Below are 18,494 nucleotides of genomic sequence, written 5' to 3'. Positions count from 1 at the left end.
CCCCATGAATGTTAACGCCACACTTCCTTGTCGGACACGGATCCCGAACCATGGGGAGCGCGAGCCTGGCCTGTCTCATCGAACAAGGCCAGGTGGGAGCGGAGCGTTCTGAGCAGCAGTGGCAGCTCACAGTTCGCACTGACAGCACCCTCGAGCCTGTGCATGCTCCGCTCCAAGTCACATAACACAAAGCGAAGGTGTGTCTCCTTCCGTGATGTATCTGAGACAGGGAGACGCATACTGCCTATATTGCCTCTCACTCACCATACTTTCACTCTTTTTGATAAGGAATGCTTATACAAGTCACACAAAATGCTTGCTGAAGAGCAGAAGCTAACACTGTTGTGTGCCGGCATCCCTTTGTAGCTTCTGTGTACACCGTCACGCTACGTCATGACGCAACACCAATCAAGACTGGACTAGTTCCACACGTGCTTCAGACGCTATCACGCTGGAGGCGTTCCCCAAAGTGTCATCTTCGACACAACGCAAGTTTCCTTGAAAGGGAACCACCTGAGATAATTCTGGCAAAATCAGGACAAAATTGGATCCTAGATCAGCTTCTCAGAAGTGAATACGAGTACTGATTGGTCAGTGGGTGATGAGAGAAAGCCCTTTTCTCTTCGGGATTAACTGGGTTTTGATGTACTATGCTTTGTGTGTGTGAACTGTATGTGTATTTAGTCTTTCAGGTGAGATTAAGGCACATGAACAGTCAGGGTCTGTTAGCCACAGTCAGAGAAGAATGAGAAAATGAGTGTCAGAGAGAGAGAGAGAGAGAGAGAGAGAGAGAGAGAGAGAGAGAGAGAGAGAGAGAGAGAGAGAGAGAGAGAGAGAGAGAGAGAGAGAGAGAGATCCCTTTGCCTAGGCCACCCACAACCTAAACAGACAGCACTTTGTTTGTGATGACATCATTTGGTTTCCTTTCAGTATGTGAGTGTATGCGTGTAGATGAGGTCACATGAGGTGATAGCAGTTTAGACAGAGTATACAGGCTGTCAATCAGCAGAAGGAGCCTCTGAAGTTCAATGATGTTGTGTAAGAGACGTCATCAGAGATCATATTCCCCTTTTACACCAGACACATCAACAGACTTGGTATCAGCGATCATAATCTGTTGTCTGGAGGTCTGTGTATACAGGAGCTCAGAAATTTCCATGAAATATAGCACTGTTTAGACAAGGCACAATACTCCAGAAAAACTCACCGGAGGTGTTTACACAAATAGTGTTTACATGGGTTTGATTGCAAACTGCTTTGGCTGTTTGTGTGTGTGCAGCTGCAAAATTTACTGAACCTGTCCTCAGCTAACGGAGTGATTACTTGTATCAAGGTGTAACTAGTTGAAAGTGTAGCTATCCGTAGCAAAATTTTGATCCCAGATTATGATTTTTTCAGATCCTGCCTGATTATCTCCCAATCTATAATTAAATGAATTCAAATTAATTAAATACTTAAAATACATGTAAATACTTAAATTAAAACAACTGTTTTAAACAAATATATATACACACATTTCAAAATGTATCTCATTATAACACATACACACACACATATATAATCTCAAAAACCTAATACGTCAAATATAATATGTTCTTAATAAACAGCTTTAATTATACTGTGTTCTTATACTATTTATTACTGAACAAATAAATCTACAAAATATTTAAATTCCTCAAAAACCTCATAAGATATAAATAATAATAATAATAATGTTCAAAATAAATTTTACTAATGTGTTGTTCTTATACTATTTTAGAATTACTGTATGTATATCCTTGAAAATTTGACTTAAAATGTTCAATATTTTATAATAAAATATATATTATTTTATATTTAAACAATATTTTAGTAGTATATATTTCAGTATATAATACTATAATATAATCTAAATACTATACAAAAATAATATGTATAAAATCCTAAACATAATAGGATAGCATATGTAATAGTGTATATATTTTCACTGGAGTGCAAACAACTGCAATTACAAGGAGCAAATAGTATCTGACAGGAAATCCAGTTTGCTGACATGAACAATTAGCACACTTAAGCTATCCATAAAAACTTGCGCAAAGCCCCTCCATGTTATTTACACATCTTGAACTTTCCCAAGCAGCCAGACCACAGACAGCGTTCTTTACGGATTAGAGTTTAACCAGAGCGTACAGGGCCTGGATCAAGCAACCATAAATTATGCTGATCCTGGATCAGATTCCTCACTGTCTGAATTGATGTTAGAGGCTGTGTTTGGAGAGTCAAAACTGACCCAGGTGCAGTTGTCAAGCTCCCTCTGAGAGGCAGAAAGAAAGGAGTCAGCCTGACCCCAGTCAGTAGGCGTCTTGCTCCTTTAGAAATAACAGTAGACTTAATCCTTTAATAACACTAATTTTATCATCTGACTGCACAATCCTATAAAACTCGCGCACACACACAGCTGTGGGGGTATAAGCAGTGAGTTCATCAATCAGATCTGTCATCTCCTCAGAATATCCTGAAAACGAGGTCTTAATTACCTCAGACTTCATGCAAAGTCGGCCAAATGGTGCAGCAGAAGTCTTTCAATTTTAGACTTCTAGAGGGACAGAAGACTCTTTAACATGAACACATGCATGCAACATTAACCCAGACAGTGCAAAATAAACAAATAAATAAAGTTAAACCACAACAAATGATAAATAAAAAAAAAATCCTCCAGCTGAATACACTTGGATGCAGACAGAGACAGGGGCCCAAAATCTAGAGTCAACTCATTAAAGTGTTTTGATGCCTGAGGATACGCTGAATCGCTGATTGGCCACTCTGGATTTAGCATTGCAGCAGAAGACACATGTGGAGCTGGCCTGCACAATACTGAAGCTGAACCGAATGGGAAAACTGACTCAGAGCAGTTACACAACAGTGTTAATGTGCTTTTACCCTCTTACTCATTTATGAGCTTTTGTACAGAACCAACAAGAGTGTGAAGCTGTCAAATGAGTTAACAAACTTTAAATTTTAGTGTAAAAGCAAGAATTGTTGACATGATATATGACCTCATATTAACTGAGATATACATACATGCATACCTTGAATTTAAAGCAAGATGCTTTGGGTAAGATAGTTGAGTTTTTTTTTTTTTTTTTGAGAGAGAAGTCTCTTATGCCGAGTACACACTGCACGATTTTATCCCTGATTTTTACTTGCCGACAGTTTTGTGTAAATCACTGACAAATGCCTGAAATCTGAGGCAAATCGGTGCTCAGTCACGTGAGTGACAATCGTGTAGTGTGAATGATCAAAGACGCGATCTAAGAGATGCGCCGATGCCCATAAAATATTTAGCATGCTTAATATTTGGACCTGTCTGTGACTCAGAGTCATGTATTTTGACTGGAAATTACATCGGCGACGACCTACAGCCAGTGAGAGAGCTAAGATACAGGGCAAGTTCAGGGGGGAGGAGTCCTGCAACAGAACATCAGCAAGCATGTCTTCTGATGGCTTCTTTTTTCTTCTTTGCTACAAATCGGCGCACAGAAAACTTGGACCACAAGCTTCTTGCGTAATCATTTTAAAAGAAGAAATCCAGTTTCGCGCGGGAACTCCTCTCATGTGTGATTTTACATTATTTCCTGTATCAGTTCTCATGTGTGTTTGGTTTGTAGGCCAGACAGAGTTGTCTGCGATTCTTCTTATTGAAATGTTGTCGCCGAACCGTCGTGTAATGTGCACACAAAAGCAATTAAATGGTACCCTAGACAGTCGTGTAGTGTGAGAACAGCAATCTAATGACTTTGAAATCGTGCAGTGTGTAATCAGCATTATGTTCACCAAAGCTGATCAACATTATGTTCACCAAAGCTGATCAACATTATGTTCACCAAAAATACAGTGAGGAAAATAAGTATTTGAACACCCTGCTATTTTGCAAGTTCTCCCACTTAGAAATCATGGAGGGGTCTGAAATTGTCATCGTAGGTGCATGTCCACTGTGAGAGACATAATCTAAAAAAAAAAATCCAGAAATCACAATGTATGATTTTTTAACTATTTATTTGTATGATACAGCTGCAAATAAGTATTTGAACACCTGAGAAAATCAATGTTAATATTTGGTACAGTAGCCTTTGTTTGCAATTACAGAGGTCAAACGTTTCCTGTAGTTTTTCACCAGGTTTGCACACACTGCAGGAGGGATTTTGGCCCACTCCTCCACACAGATCTTCTCTAGATCAGTCAGGTTTCTGGGCTGTCGCTGAGAAACATGGAGTTTGAGCTCCCTCCAAAGATTCTCTATTGGGTTTAGGTCTGGAGACTGGCTAGGCCACGCCAGAACCTTGATATGCTTCTTACAGAGCCACTCCTTGGTTATCCTGGCTGTGTGCTTTGGGTCATTGTCATGTTGGAAGACCCAGCCTCGACCCATCTTCAATGCTCTAACTGAGGGAAGGAGGTTGTTCCCCAAAATCTCGCAATACATGGCCCCGGTCATCCTCTCCTTAATACAGTGCAGTCGCCCTGTCCCATGTGCAGAAAAACACCCCCAAAGCATGATGCTACCACCCCCATGCTTCACAGTAGGGATGGTGTTCTTGGGATGGTACTCATCATTCTTCTTCCTCCAAACACGTTTAGTGGAATTATGACCAAAAAGTTCTATTTTGGTCTCATCTGACCACATGACTTTCTCCCATGACTCCTCTGGATCATCCAAATGGTCATTGGCAAACTTAAGACGGGCCTTGACATGTGCTGGTTTAAGCAGGGGAACCTTCCGTGCCATGCATGATTTCAAACCATGACGTCTTAGTGTATTACCAACAGTAACCTTGGAAACGGTGGTCCCAGCTCTTTTCAGGTCATTGACCAGCTCCTCCCGTGTAGTTCTGGGCTGATTTCTCACCTTTCTTAGGATCATTGAGACCCCACGAGGTGAGATCTTGCATGGAGCCCCAGTCCGAGGGAGATTGACAGTCATGTTTAGCTTCTTCCATTTTCTAATGATTGCTCCAACAGTGGACCTTTTTTCACCAAGCTGCTTGGCAATTTCCCCGTAGCCCTTTCCAGCCTTGTGGAGGTGTACAATTTTGTCTCTAGTGTCTTTGGACAGCTCTTTGGTCTTGGCCATGTTAGTAGTTGGATTCTTACTGATTGTATGGAGTGGACAGGTGTCTTTATGCAGCTAACGACCTCAAACAGGTGCATCTAATTTAGGATAATAAATGGAGTGGAGATGGACATTTTAAAGGCAGACTAACAGGTCTTTGAGGGTCAGAATTCTAGCTGATAGACAGGTGTTCAAATACTTATTTGCAGCTGTATCATACAAATAAATAGTTAAAAAAATCATATATTGTGATTTCTGGATTTTTTTTTTTAGATTATGTCTCTCACAGTGGACATGCACCTACGATGACAATTTCAGACCCCTCCATGATTTCCAAGTGGGAGAACTTGCAAAATAGCAGGGTGTTCAAATACTTATTTTCCTCACTGTACAATAAAAACAGTAATATTGTGAAATATTGTTACAATTTAAAATAACTGTTTTTCTATTTGAATATATTTTAAAATGTATTTTATTCCTGTGATGGCAAAGCTGAATTTTCAGCAGCCATTACCTCCAGTCTTCAGTGTCACATGATCCTTCAGAAATCTGCTGCTGAAAATGTAGCTTTGCCAAATTCTTTTAAATTGCAATAATATCACTGTTTTTACTGTATTTTTGATTAAATAAATATAGCCTTAGTGACCATAAGAGATAATTGTTTTTTAATTTATTCCAAACTTGTTGGTTCCCCCTGTATTTGTAGCCAATGAGCTTGCTGCTCAACTTTCAAATGATTGCCTATTGTTTGCCGTAGCAGTTTGCAGAATGCTTTCACAAACCCTCCTCCTTCTCCAGCTTCACCTGTATAGATCTGCTAAGGGGGCGATTCGTGAATGCTTGTACAGCAGCAGCATGTCTTGCTTGCTCATTGCAGCATGTCGTGTGTATAAGCAGTGGCAAATTCCGTACTTGCTCTGCAAAAGCAGCAAAAAAAGCAGCAGCAGTAGCAGCGTAGCAGATCTATTCTGCCAAGACCAAACACATTAACATTGTCATACACATTACCATGCCAAACTCTCAGAGTTGTCATGACAGAAATATATATTTTTTGACTTAGGCCCAGCAATTTTTCTCCATTACTTTGTGCCCATAAAAGATTAAATGAATCCACTAAATTGAAATGAATGTTAATGTCATTTTGAGACCTACAGTTGTACTGTATACATAAGCTACTGTATAACTTCAACAAAAAGACAAGTGTCTCTAAAACACAAAGGCTTGAAAGTCATACACTTTCTTAGTCTCTTCTTTTCTCACTTTACTCTGTCTTTCTCCCTCCATCTGAGATTCAGCATCTATGATGGCATGGCTTAGCCACCGCTCTGGCACAGAATGGGAGTGCCAGGTGGACACTGGCACAAAGCCTTGGTAGATGAGGCAGTGGTTTTCTATTTCTGCAGTGCCACACCCTTAGCCCTGTTGAGAATGACACAGACTTTATGCTTGCTATATTTACATTTTTCTGAACTCAAAGGGCTATTCATAGCCTACAGCTACTGCAGCAGTAACCTACGTTATTCTGCTACAACACTGCAACCGGTGAAAACAAACAAGTTGGCGGATTAAAGTCGTGAAAGAGGATGTGGTTGCTATGAATAGTTATGTCTTTGATTATGTCAAGGAAAGCAAGATGGCAAGTGGGTGTCAGCTGTCACGGTCTGGATGGCTGTGGTGCCACATGTCTGCCTACCTCATTGTCTGTCCCCACATCCAGCATAACAGGCAGGCACTGCTGAGGCGGCATTCCACCACAGGCGGTGTAGAGGGCCAGTTTACCCACTGGGATGCCCATGCCATAGCAGCCCAAATCCCCTAGGCCCAGAATCCTCTCTCCATCTGTCACTACTACAGCCTAGAAAAAAATACAACCAAATTATTGAGACAGTCAGCAAATTCAGAAAGAGACTACATGAAAAGCCAAATCATTTGCAAAAATATTGGCCATGCATGCATTATAGGGAGCCACGATTTTGGTAATATTTTAATAACACACACACACACACACACACACACACACGGTCTTGCTATCTTTGTGAGGAATCTCCATAGGCGTAATGATTTTTATTGTCACAGTTATGTTCAGTTAGTTTCTGTTTTCATGGACCTTTAGTTTGTTATTTTCAGTCACACCTGAGAATCCTGATTTTTTTTTTTTTTTTTTTTTTCATGATTTCCAAAAAGATATTAAACAGCACAACTGTTTTCAACATTGATAATAATAAGAAATGCTTCTTGATCACTAAATTAGCATTTTAGAATTATTTCTGATGAATCTTATGACACTGAAGACTAGAGTAATGATGATGCTGAAAATTCAGCTTTAACATCACAGGTTTTACTATTTTTACAGTATTTTAGATCAAATGAATGTAGCCTTGGTGAGCATAAGAGTCTTCTTTTAAAAACATTAATAAAATCTTACTGACCCCAGTTTTTTTGAATGGAAGTGTGTATATATTGTTTTGGACACTACAGCAGCCCACACTTTCAATTCACCCTACAAAGCTTTCTGATCTAATTTATGCATTTTATTATCAAATCACTTTCTTCACTGAATTTGTATGTTTTTGCCCTGGATTAAACATATGTATTTATAGCTAGATCTGTGATAGGCTAGTTTGGCTTGTAAGTCTACCCTCCAGTAACAACAGATTCTCTGCTTTTATAATCACATTTCACATATTCACAATAACCTACCAAATTAAAAAAAAACAGCACAAGCTGTGTAATTCAATCCAATTACCGGACGCAATTGATCCCAAAGCAAGAACAACATGTTTTTTCCCGTTAACATTGTGATGCAGATGCAGTAGGTGTTTTAACCTTTTTACTGCTTCATTTCATGCCACCCCGCATTGTTCCTCAACACGCCAAAGCCCTACAGGGTGCAACATCATTACCTTAATAACTTTTAAATGCTTAACGAGCAGATTAATATGACTTTATGGCATCGTTTTCACGGTACAAGTCATATAAATTTGGAATCAATGTCTTTGGCATTGTTGAAACCCTGGAGTTTTAATTTGTGTCTGACAGTGAGAGTTCTGGTACATTGTGTAATAGTACAGGGTGGTGTAGATGTAAGTGGGCAGAACTCACACGAATGTCCTTCTCTGGCCAGCTCTGAAGTAGTGTGGAGATGTGGGAGCGGTCATGAATTGTAATAAATAAGCCCCTGAGAGAGAGAAAAACAAAACATGGTCAATTGAATTGAGCTGTCTGCGTCGGAAAGTGTTTCCATTCATTTTATAAATGGAATCAGATTACTAAAACATTTAAACAAACCAGTGGACATCTAAAATGATGAAGTAGAGTACGTTTTATTATGTCCAGTGTAGATTCATTTTCCAGTTCCATTTTGAGCAATTCATGTACCACCTTTAGGTAAATGTAATGATAGGCGCATAGCTCCTGACTATAAAGAGGCTCATTCACAGATTTTTTTTGTTCAATTTTAATGTTTGATTTTGGCATAGTCTCCCCTGGCATGTGACTCACAACCCTGTGTTGCCCTTACATTTACTGTCAGCTTCAGTGTTGTTAAGAAAACTAAAAATATAAAAAATATAGTCGCTTTGGCAACTAACCGAAATACTAAAACTACTAAAACTGAAATAAAAATAAAAAAGCTAAATAGAATTATAAAAAAACTAATAAAATTACAAAAACCCATTAAAATGAAAACTTAAAATTTAAAAATAAAAGCCAAAATATTAATAAATACTATAATAGTATGTAAAAATAATAAAATAATAATGGTCACATTGAGCTTCCTCTGAAACTTTTGAAACTATCTGCTGCTGTTGCTGAGCTACTATAAAAAAAAGTTGATTATATGTTATTTAATCCCATATTTCAGTGTGCTTGCTTTATTTCTGTACTCTCCATTATTTTTGCTTCCAAATCAAATCTATCAACCTCCCAGTGGAAGGTTCAATCACTCCCACATGTTTACAATGAATGCTATTTTTTATAGGCACCCATTCCACCCATATTCTTCTTCAAATAATGAAATCATCAGCTTCAAACCTGGGCTACTTCGACAAGAAACCTGTTTCTCAAAAAAGCTTCTCAAATGCACCTCCTATTACCACTTGTGATTGAAGTTCAAGGGGAGGGTTACTGATTTTGTGCTTCAACAGACTATGCTGTTTGAGCTAGTTAAACCACCCTGGATCAGTCTGGAAAGTCATGCTTGTTGAAAAAGGCGGAGACTCAAAACACCTTTGTAGATTAGAGGCTATACTTGACTGATCAATGCCTAGAACACATGAACAAACGCTCACTTTTGCACACCTATAGATCGTTTGTTTTGTTTCGAAACAGGGACTTAACTTGTTACATATGTTGCATACATAACAATATGTTGCATTTTCTTCTTGGTTCGGTTGGCTTTCACAAGCAACCTTTCAAAGCGTACCAAAATGTGTTCACGCAAGTCACATGCAAGTGCAACTGTCCTCTTCTTGGTCAGAGTTTCCTCTGCGTCATTCATCAAGATGATTGACAAGTTCGCTCCGTGAGCTTATTGTGGCTTTATTTGTAACTGCCGAGACACATTCAAACACTATACGAATATAGCCGTCATTCCCACTGTTAAATTATATACTACATTCTTACTACATATTAATTCTACAGCAAATTCATGGATCAAACATACAAATATTGTAATGTAGCTAGCAGGAATCAAGGCTTCATCGCGACAGCATTTTCGCACAGAGAAGCGCAATTACACAACATTTTAAGATGAAGAGGTGCTCTTTTGGTTTTCAACTGTGATAACTAATGTGCTCGCTCACAGAATCAGACACTACTGCTATTTTTATAGCAAATTTCCGGTTAGGAATTAATACCATTTGGTCCATTGAGTAGGATTCCTTTCACACCTCAAGCGAACCACCCCACAGTTTTTTTTAGCAATATCTGACCACTGTATCACATGACATATAGCCTATAACAAGCTCTCACCTGTTTATTTTTTTAGCATTGTTGGGAGGAGTAAAATTTACATACAGTATGTGGCTTCAACAACCAGAGGCATTTAGACTTGTTCAGTTTTGACTCAGACCACCTCCTGAAGTAGTTTGAGTGATCGAATTTAAATCCGTCTCAAATGCGTTTCTGAGGTTATTTACACCTGGTCTTTTCACAATCAGAAAGCTATTCAATCTGAGAAAATGCATGAAGTGACCAGGTGTAAACAGGCCCTCAGATGTGGCACATGTTTGACCAGTTTTATATGTGTGTTCTACGAGTGGTGTATGATCTTGGTGTGTGGTGTGTTTTAGTTGCTAATGGTTGTAGGGCAAAGAGGAGTGGAATAGCTGTCAATCATGGGAAAAATAATGAAAATAATTAAAATAATAAGATGTATGAATGTACATTTAAATAGTTTATTAATCATTTACTTACACCTAAGTGATCTTATGAACCACTGACAACTTCTAAATAACTGGTTTGTAAATAATGCAATACTTCATTTAGAAATGATAAATAGATCATGACATGGTTTTAAAGCTATTTTCGTATCCATTTTTTGGCCTTCAAACTTCTTGAAATGCACATATGTAGATCAGAGAAATAAAATTTGCATAGGGGGACCCTGGCCCCCAACCCCCCTAATTAGCTCAAATTTGGGACCTTGGTGATTATAAAATCCTGCCCAAGACCCTGCTTGCAAAGATTCTCTCTGTAGCTCAATCTCTCTCTCTTGACCGCTCTTTTTCGCTTTTAAGTTTTTATTTTCTGGTCTCATGAAATCCACTGAGTCGAGTTGGATGAGCAGGACCCCTAGGACATCCTTCACACTGACCTCAAAAAATATCTCCAGAACATACACCTACTGTAGATCTTTCTTCCTTCCACCTACGGCTTCATGGAAAACGTCCAATCTCTCAGTCAGCCTGAGTTCACAGAATCCATTAAAAAAAAAACAGATCATTCTTACATCTGGAAGAATCTTGAAATTAGACTTCACCAGGTGGACTTGATCTAGTTCCATGAAGCCTACAAATTGAGGCCATCTTGTGACAGGAAGAAACCTCAGGCAATGACAGGAAATCTAAAGATGGGTATATAACAAATTATATGACTCCAGGGTTACAGTTTAGACATCCTTTTATGCGTCAACAAGATGTTGCTAAATTCCAGTGCAGCGGAAAAGGCACATAAGAGCTCTTCCTCAGTAGCTGAACTAAAGTCAAATGAAAAGCACACGCCTGGGAGCAGGGATCAGGCTCGAAACACAAACATAATTCAGACTCCATGCTCCTCTGACACAGAACTCTTTAAAAGTCATTCATCACAAGCACCATGAAAAATAACCTCTGCAGCTTCAGTAAACAAACTTTTTAAAATTTAATAAATGAAATGGATATTGTCAGGAGCCAACTCGGTATATATTTAGTCTAAAATATTATACTGTACTACCGTTCAAAAGTTTGGGATCGGTAAGTATATGTTAATGTTTTTAAAAGAAGCCTCTCACCAAAGCCTCTCATAAAAAATACAGTAAAAACTGTAATACTGGGAAATATTATTACAATTTAAAAGAACTATTTTCTATTGTAATGCATTTTAAATAGTAATTTCTTCTTGTGATGGCAAAGCTTAATTTTCAGCAACCAGTACTCCAGTCTTCAGTGTCACATGATCCTTTAGAAATCATTCAATGCTGATTTTGTGCTTAAGATTTGTATTATTATCAATGTTGAAAACCCTAACCCTAACCCTAACCCTAACCCTAACCCTTAATATTTATGTGGATAACGTGAGTTTTTTTTCAGGGTTATTTGATGAATTGAAAGTTAAAAAGAACAGCATTTATTTGAAATAGAAATCTTATGTAAGATTATAAATGTCTTTGCTGTCACAGTTAATCAATTTAATACATCCTTGCTTAGTATAAGTAAAAAAAAAAAGATTATACTATACTAAATGTATACCATAAAGCATCTGGTGTTGCACAAGAAGTTAATCTCAATGTTAGTAACATCCTGTCTACTAAGATGCCCTCCTCTGGTCATTTTTATAGACATAACTTTGCTGCCCATAATATCCCACAGTCCTGTGCATGTGACTTGGTGGTTGGTTGAAAGTATAAAAATGGCATCTAAAAGGAGTGGATGCAAGTAAATGAATCTGTAAAATGCCACTTTTGTATGATTCCAATTCTGCTGGGAAATAAGCATAGTACTCATTAAAACTTTGCTTAGTTATGTCTAAAGATCTTTCAAATTTGTTTAACATCATTGCAAATGATGTTATGATGCCTTGGAAACCTGTTTCTTCTCATAAACATTTCAGACTAAAGTGTCCCAGGTTTTGACTGTTCTATGAAATTCTCCACAGTGACTCAAACTTAAGCATGATGAGGGGAAAACCACAACAGATCTTTTAAACAGGTTTGAACCATACCCAGACAGCCTGGACAACTTCCCCCACATTATGTCCGACATAGTTCTGTCAAAAGTATGGGTACTTTGGAACCAAGTGAATACTGCAATTTAAAAAAATGTAACAATACCAGCATTTCTGTAGTAACAGTTACACTAAGCACCGGGAACTTGGTACCTGCTGACAGGCGGCTGCTTTCTTAAGCGCTCTATGCATCAAGAGCATCAAAGGTTTCTATTTACATCATGTTTTGACTAGCCAATCACAGACATTTCTGTTGAGTGCATGAACGCACTGGCCACTTGGTGTGTAAGTTAGTCAGCGCCGCATCCACTCAGTAATGCACAAAATGCTGTTTTTGTTCATCGAAAGCTTGTTGCATTGCAAGCTCATTGCAGTTTTGCACACTATTGGATACTTTCATAACCAACAACTAATAGACCTGCCACTATGTAATGTGTAATGTGTCTCTTTGTTCCTCATTTTATTACAGTTTTTTCTGAATTGCTAAAACACTAAATCCCATTCTTTGAACCAAATTCTCAATAGCCTAAATCTATTATTTGCCTGCAGCACCCTCAGCAATACATCCTGCTAACTTGTCAAGCGAGAACTCCAAATTGATTTTCTGACAGCGTAACTGAGGAGAAACAATACACTATTAAATGAGAACCCTTTCAATCCTGAAACTATCCCATTAGTATGTTTGCTTATCGGTAATCAGTATGTCATACTTTATGCATAACTTTGTGTAACAAGCTTCCAGGCATACATTTCTGCAGCACTGGGATCAATCTAATTAAATTCATTTATTCACATGTGAATGTTAATAGCAGAATTATTCACATGTATCTTAGCCATTTTTTTTTTTTTTTCAAATCGCAATCATCCTCATCAACAATTAATTACTGATTAAAAGGCCAGGAATTAGTTCAGGAATCTTTTTTCATTTAAACATTATAATAAGAAGAAAAGTATGATTCAACTATCCCACAGACAGAATAATCCCATGGAGGTCCTCTGGGTAAAAAAACAAAAAAACAAACAAAAAAAACAAATACAGAAAAAGAAACATGTGATGAAAAAGGACAGCAATAAGAATGGGACATAATATTCAATTATGTGGCTAAATTTGACCAATTTCTGGCACCAAAAAACACTGACAATACAATTCTTTCAGAATGTGGTTACTGACTTCTTGACACAGACTCCTTCCTAATCCTGATCTATGAGTTAATAACAGGATAGAAAGTTAATGTGAGTGGAAGGAGAGGAGAGGAGATAGAAAGTTAATGTGAGTGGAAGGAGAGGAGAGGAGATAGAAAGTTAATGTGAGTGGAAGGAGAGGAGAGGAGAGGAGAGGAGAGGAGAGGAGAGGAGAGGAGAGGAGAGGAGAGGAGAGGAGAGGAGAGGAGAGGAGAGGAGAGGAGAGGCAACAATGTCAGCTGATTCCTATGCACAGCAATGGGCACCTGGTATTAGAAAAAAAGGGAAGGGCAGATTTAGTTTCCACCTTTATAAACCGCCTGTGATATTTACAGAGTTGGCAAATGGAAATATGCCCAGAGCAGGCGGTATAAAATGAAAGTTCTGTAGACATCAACTTGCTTCAAACGTCATTGTGGGGACATGATCCACTAACAATAAAAAAGAGAGCCTAAATCTGTGAGAGCACTGCGTGGGAGTGTGCAAGGGCGTGCGTGTGCTCTGAGGGATGGAAAAGTGCTTGGCTTGAACGAAATGGAGGGACTCAGATGAAAAACTAAGAATCAGCTGGACAAACACACCAACCGTTCTTTCCAATTCCCTCTCCTCTGTTCTGTGCGGGCCACTAGCAGCAACAATAGACTCCTCTCCACCCAGCTGCCGACGGCGGCCAAACTTTCCTCTATTCCAGTAAGAGGAGCGCATTGCATGAGAGGTTCATTTTTCTGAACCCACCACCCTTTTCCATACAGCCTTTGCAAAGTGCAAAGCCATTTCAGATCCTGAAATCTGAGATTTATAATCCCAGACCATCATCTTCAGACCCCGAGTGCCAGTCTGAGGTTTGCGTCACCCTCATTATGATCAGTCCAGACATGGCTGAGAGTTCTTGGTTGAAAAATGACAGTTAGAAAGGAATAAAAACAATGATTGAAGTTGGTGTAGATGGTACTAGCCTTCCTCCTTCAATAAAGTGTGGTGCAAATCATCTGCATTTGAATGTCTGTGGGTCAGAGTGGGCTGACCGTCTGTTTTTGTCAGAGTCATAGACAGTTCCTCTACTCTGCATTCAGACAGCCAGAAGAGTCAAATTACCCAAGCTTACATAACAGTAACACAGACACAGACACACACAGACACACACACAGACACACACACAGACACACACACACACACACACACACACACACACACACACACACACACACACACACACACACACACACACACACACACACACACACACACACACAGACACACACAGACACACACACAGACACACACACAGACACACACACAGACACACACACAATGCTAATGGAACAAGGCAACAAGCCCTCTGCAGTCAAAGAAGAAAGGACAGATAAATTACAACCATGCTCCATTTTTCCATCAATTACTTTCCAGTAATTGTTGCGTTTTTGTGTGATGTTGGCTATTAAACAACTGACATGCTTAAAACGCTAAATCAAATAGAGCATATAGCTCATTGTGCTAAATATTGACTGCTACTCTACAGCAAAAGCCAAAACTGCACTAACATCCCATATGAAAATAGTATTAGTTGTGTCTGATCACACAGAGACTCTTTTAAGGAAAGTTAATTCAGAGAGCCTTGGAAATTAAATAAAAGGCAAAGTTATAGCATTATTAAATATTGCTTGTGTGACTATGATTTATGGATTGTTCAGATTTGGTATATTTTATAGATGACTGTGGATTGCATTTTCTACAAGCATGTAAAATATAACAGTGTCTTGTGGGACGAATGTACACAAATCACTGTTAATGCAATCCGCGTGTCTCATCGGACCCCATTTCAACAGAAGATTAATGTAAGTTTCACGTACAGCAGTAAAATAAGCATGATTTGATGATTTAGTGAAAAAAAAAATACACCTCACTTAAAACAGCTGGCGGTTGAATTAAGATTCTCTAACCTCTGACTCTTACAAAGATACTAAAATAAATAAACAAATATCATATAATGATGAAGAGCAGTCAGTCATCAAAAAAAAAAACAAAAAAAAAACTTTACCATCATCACCAATTATATCACCTATCCCGCAGAGCTCAAAGTTCCTGTAAACTTGTGAGGTGCAAGCAAATGTATTGAATGACATCCAATATTCCATAAAAGCTGTGACCAATGAAAAGAAACATCACCATCACTTAGTCACATAAGTGGATAAATCCTTAAATTAAAAAGGGAAATTTGATGAAAAAGCCTGAATTGTTCATGACATGTTTACTTAAGTAAAGCTTTTTGCCCAAACAAATAATACAACAATATATTCCAAAGCCTCCTCTGTTGACTGTGGGTGTGCTGCACCCACGGTGCCCATTGAATCCCTCATCCAAATCATCTTGAACCGCTGCATCTGTGTTTATGTGTCTAATGAGAATGAATACTCAAAGAAAAGGTCTATTCAAACAGCATTCCATGGGCAAGGTGCACTGCATATAGAAAGGATTTTATAATCACAGTAAAGCAGCACAAAAATCTTCTTAAAAACCATTTTAAACATCAACCATATGAATATGCCATTTGCAGGCAAATTATCCAGTTAGTCTGGATTTTGCTAGCATGGCATGCCCAGGAAAGAGCTGTGGTCCATGACGTTGGTTAACTTTCACATCTCTTCAAAATGTTGAAGCTATGTAGATGCGAGCAAAAAATAAGTCTGACACCAAAGTTTTAATGATGATAAACTCCCACATATCAGAATTATATGCACAAATGGAGAGATGAATTGACACAGAAGGGTGTTTTTGTTGTGTGTTTTTTTACCTCCAGTCACACAATTTCATTTTTGCTGCAATGTCTGTCAGGCTTTGTGAGTCCTCATTAAATGTGATTAACATCAGGAGATAAAGTAGTATATTCAGAGCTTTTGCACACTCTTTCTAAAGTAATGGAGTGATGTGCAACCTTTTGATGCTATCCAGGTTATAAAACCCCAATAAGGGCACATTCAGGAAACATAAATGCTTTAATAATGTCTCATAAAATGTAACATGTTTTTAAGGCCACAAGTCCTATGTGGTGTTCACATCTACAAACAGTTTTGGTTTCTATCCATATTGGTCATAAAATAAATCGAGATTTGAATTTAAAATGTCCTGTTACACAACATTATTTATGACTATGCATCTGAAACCAAACATCAACAGTTCCGCTAAATACAAAATGAGCAACTTTCCCACAGTTTTAAGGAGGACAAAATTACCCACAGGCTTATTTATTTAACTTTAAATCACATTTAAAGTCTCTTCAGGCTGAGATTCTGTTTTCCCCACAGGAGTTGTTGCACTTATTGCAGCTGATAAAATAATAAGGCACTCAAATTAAATGTAGAAGCGTCAGCGCTGTGACCTGTTGGACAGGGCCGTTTTTAAATATGACACCACACAGAGTTGTAAAAAGCTGCAATAGTGTTTGACACTGCAATAGAGCCTGCAAAAAAAGAAAAAGTTCTTTCCTCCCCTTGAGAAAATCACAGCACGCTGCATAGTGTTTCACAAGCCCTTATTAAACACACTCTGGCATCTTCAATTCATTCCCAAACTATTAAAAGCTTTCTTTGCGGTTAGGCCAAAGATTTTGTGTTGTGACTTCCCTACTTCACTTCATTTCAGAGAAACAGTACAGGCAGGCCAAAGTCTGGAGCTTGACTTAGTATTTAACTTAATCTAAAGAGAGTTTCTTCTGCTTGCTAAGTTTAAAGAGAAATGAATTCATTATTGTATGACTTTCTTCTGTTGAACACAAAATGAGACATTTTTAATAAAATACTGGTTGTTTTTTTTCCATGTAATGGACCCTAAAAGTATCATAAAAGTATTCCATACAACAAGTGCACCTGAGTGTCACGCAGTGAATGCAGCAAAAGTTAAAATAAACGGCTGGATCTATTCACAAGTTTCTTTAAAGTCCCCATGAAATCAAAATGGAGGTTTTTTGGCTTTTAGTATGAACATGTTAGCCTTACTGTTATCTATAAGCTAGTGTGCTCCAAGACAAGCATTCAAAACTAACAGTCTCTCACTTCCGCCAATATGGATCAATGATTTTGATTACATCACTCTGCACTTCAGCTTCTCGTCAGATTTTCTGTCCAATCAAATGCTCTCTAGAATCTAAACTGTCCCGCCCCGTCATTTGTAGAGGATAGGGAATGATTCAGACAGAGTAAATATGCTTTCCACTGGGGCGAATGAAATCTGGTTTCACGTTAGTGTCATGCGAACCGCCGCAGCGTGCATACAGTATGCTCCAGTCCAGAGACACAAAAGCACAGAGTGGATCATATGCGCGAGTCTGCGCATACCAAAAAAACGTATCGAACCCATTTGAATTCTGCACAGAATGCTATATTTTAAAGCAATATGGAGGAGATTAGGAGGAAACTACGGCTTTACCAAGCTCAAATGGCTCTGGCCGATCTGTGATATAAACAAAATGGCTATTTAAAAAAATGGGAGGAGCTGTTTGATATGTCCCGCCCTTCTTCCTGTTTCAGTGGAAAAAACGCCAACACATTGAATAATGCTGCGTGTTTCAAGGCACTTCAGAGGGACTTTAATGAAAACAAACTTAGAAATAACCTCTTAGGATATCATGAAACAAAAACACAATAAACAGAACAACCACTATTATGAGACAACATCTTACCAAGAACGTGACAAACACGTGACAAACACAGGGCTATAAATACACAAGCAGACCAATCAAAGGAAATGAGAAACGGGTGCAGAGAATCAACCAAATCACCAATCATAATGAATCACCATAAAAACA

General features: G+C 38.4%; 1 protein-coding gene across 1 annotated transcript in view; it reads right to left on the bottom strand.

Moving 5' to 3' along the window:
- The window catches only part of me1 (malic enzyme 1, NADP(+)-dependent, cytosolic), an 84,922-nt gene that overhangs the window by 23,883 nt on the left and 42,545 nt on the right, over positions 1-18,494 (bottom strand). The window contains exons 4-5 of the mRNA XM_084088864.1: positions 8,192-8,267; positions 6,783-6,944 (exon numbers count right to left, since the gene is read on the bottom strand). Of these exons, the coding sequence (XP_083944990.1) occupies positions 6,783-6,944; positions 8,192-8,267 (238 nt within the window). The remainder of the gene's footprint in view (positions 1-6,782; positions 6,945-8,191; positions 8,268-18,494) is intronic.

Source organism: Abramis brama (genome assembly GCF_963993115.1).
Source record: "Abramis brama genome assembly, chromosome: 17".
In the NCBI taxonomy this organism is placed as follows: Eukaryota; Metazoa; Chordata; class Actinopteri; order Cypriniformes; family Leuciscidae; genus Abramis; species Abramis brama.
The sequence above is the reverse complement of the archived record's forward strand: the minus strand, read 5'-3'. Positions and strand labels throughout refer to the sequence as shown.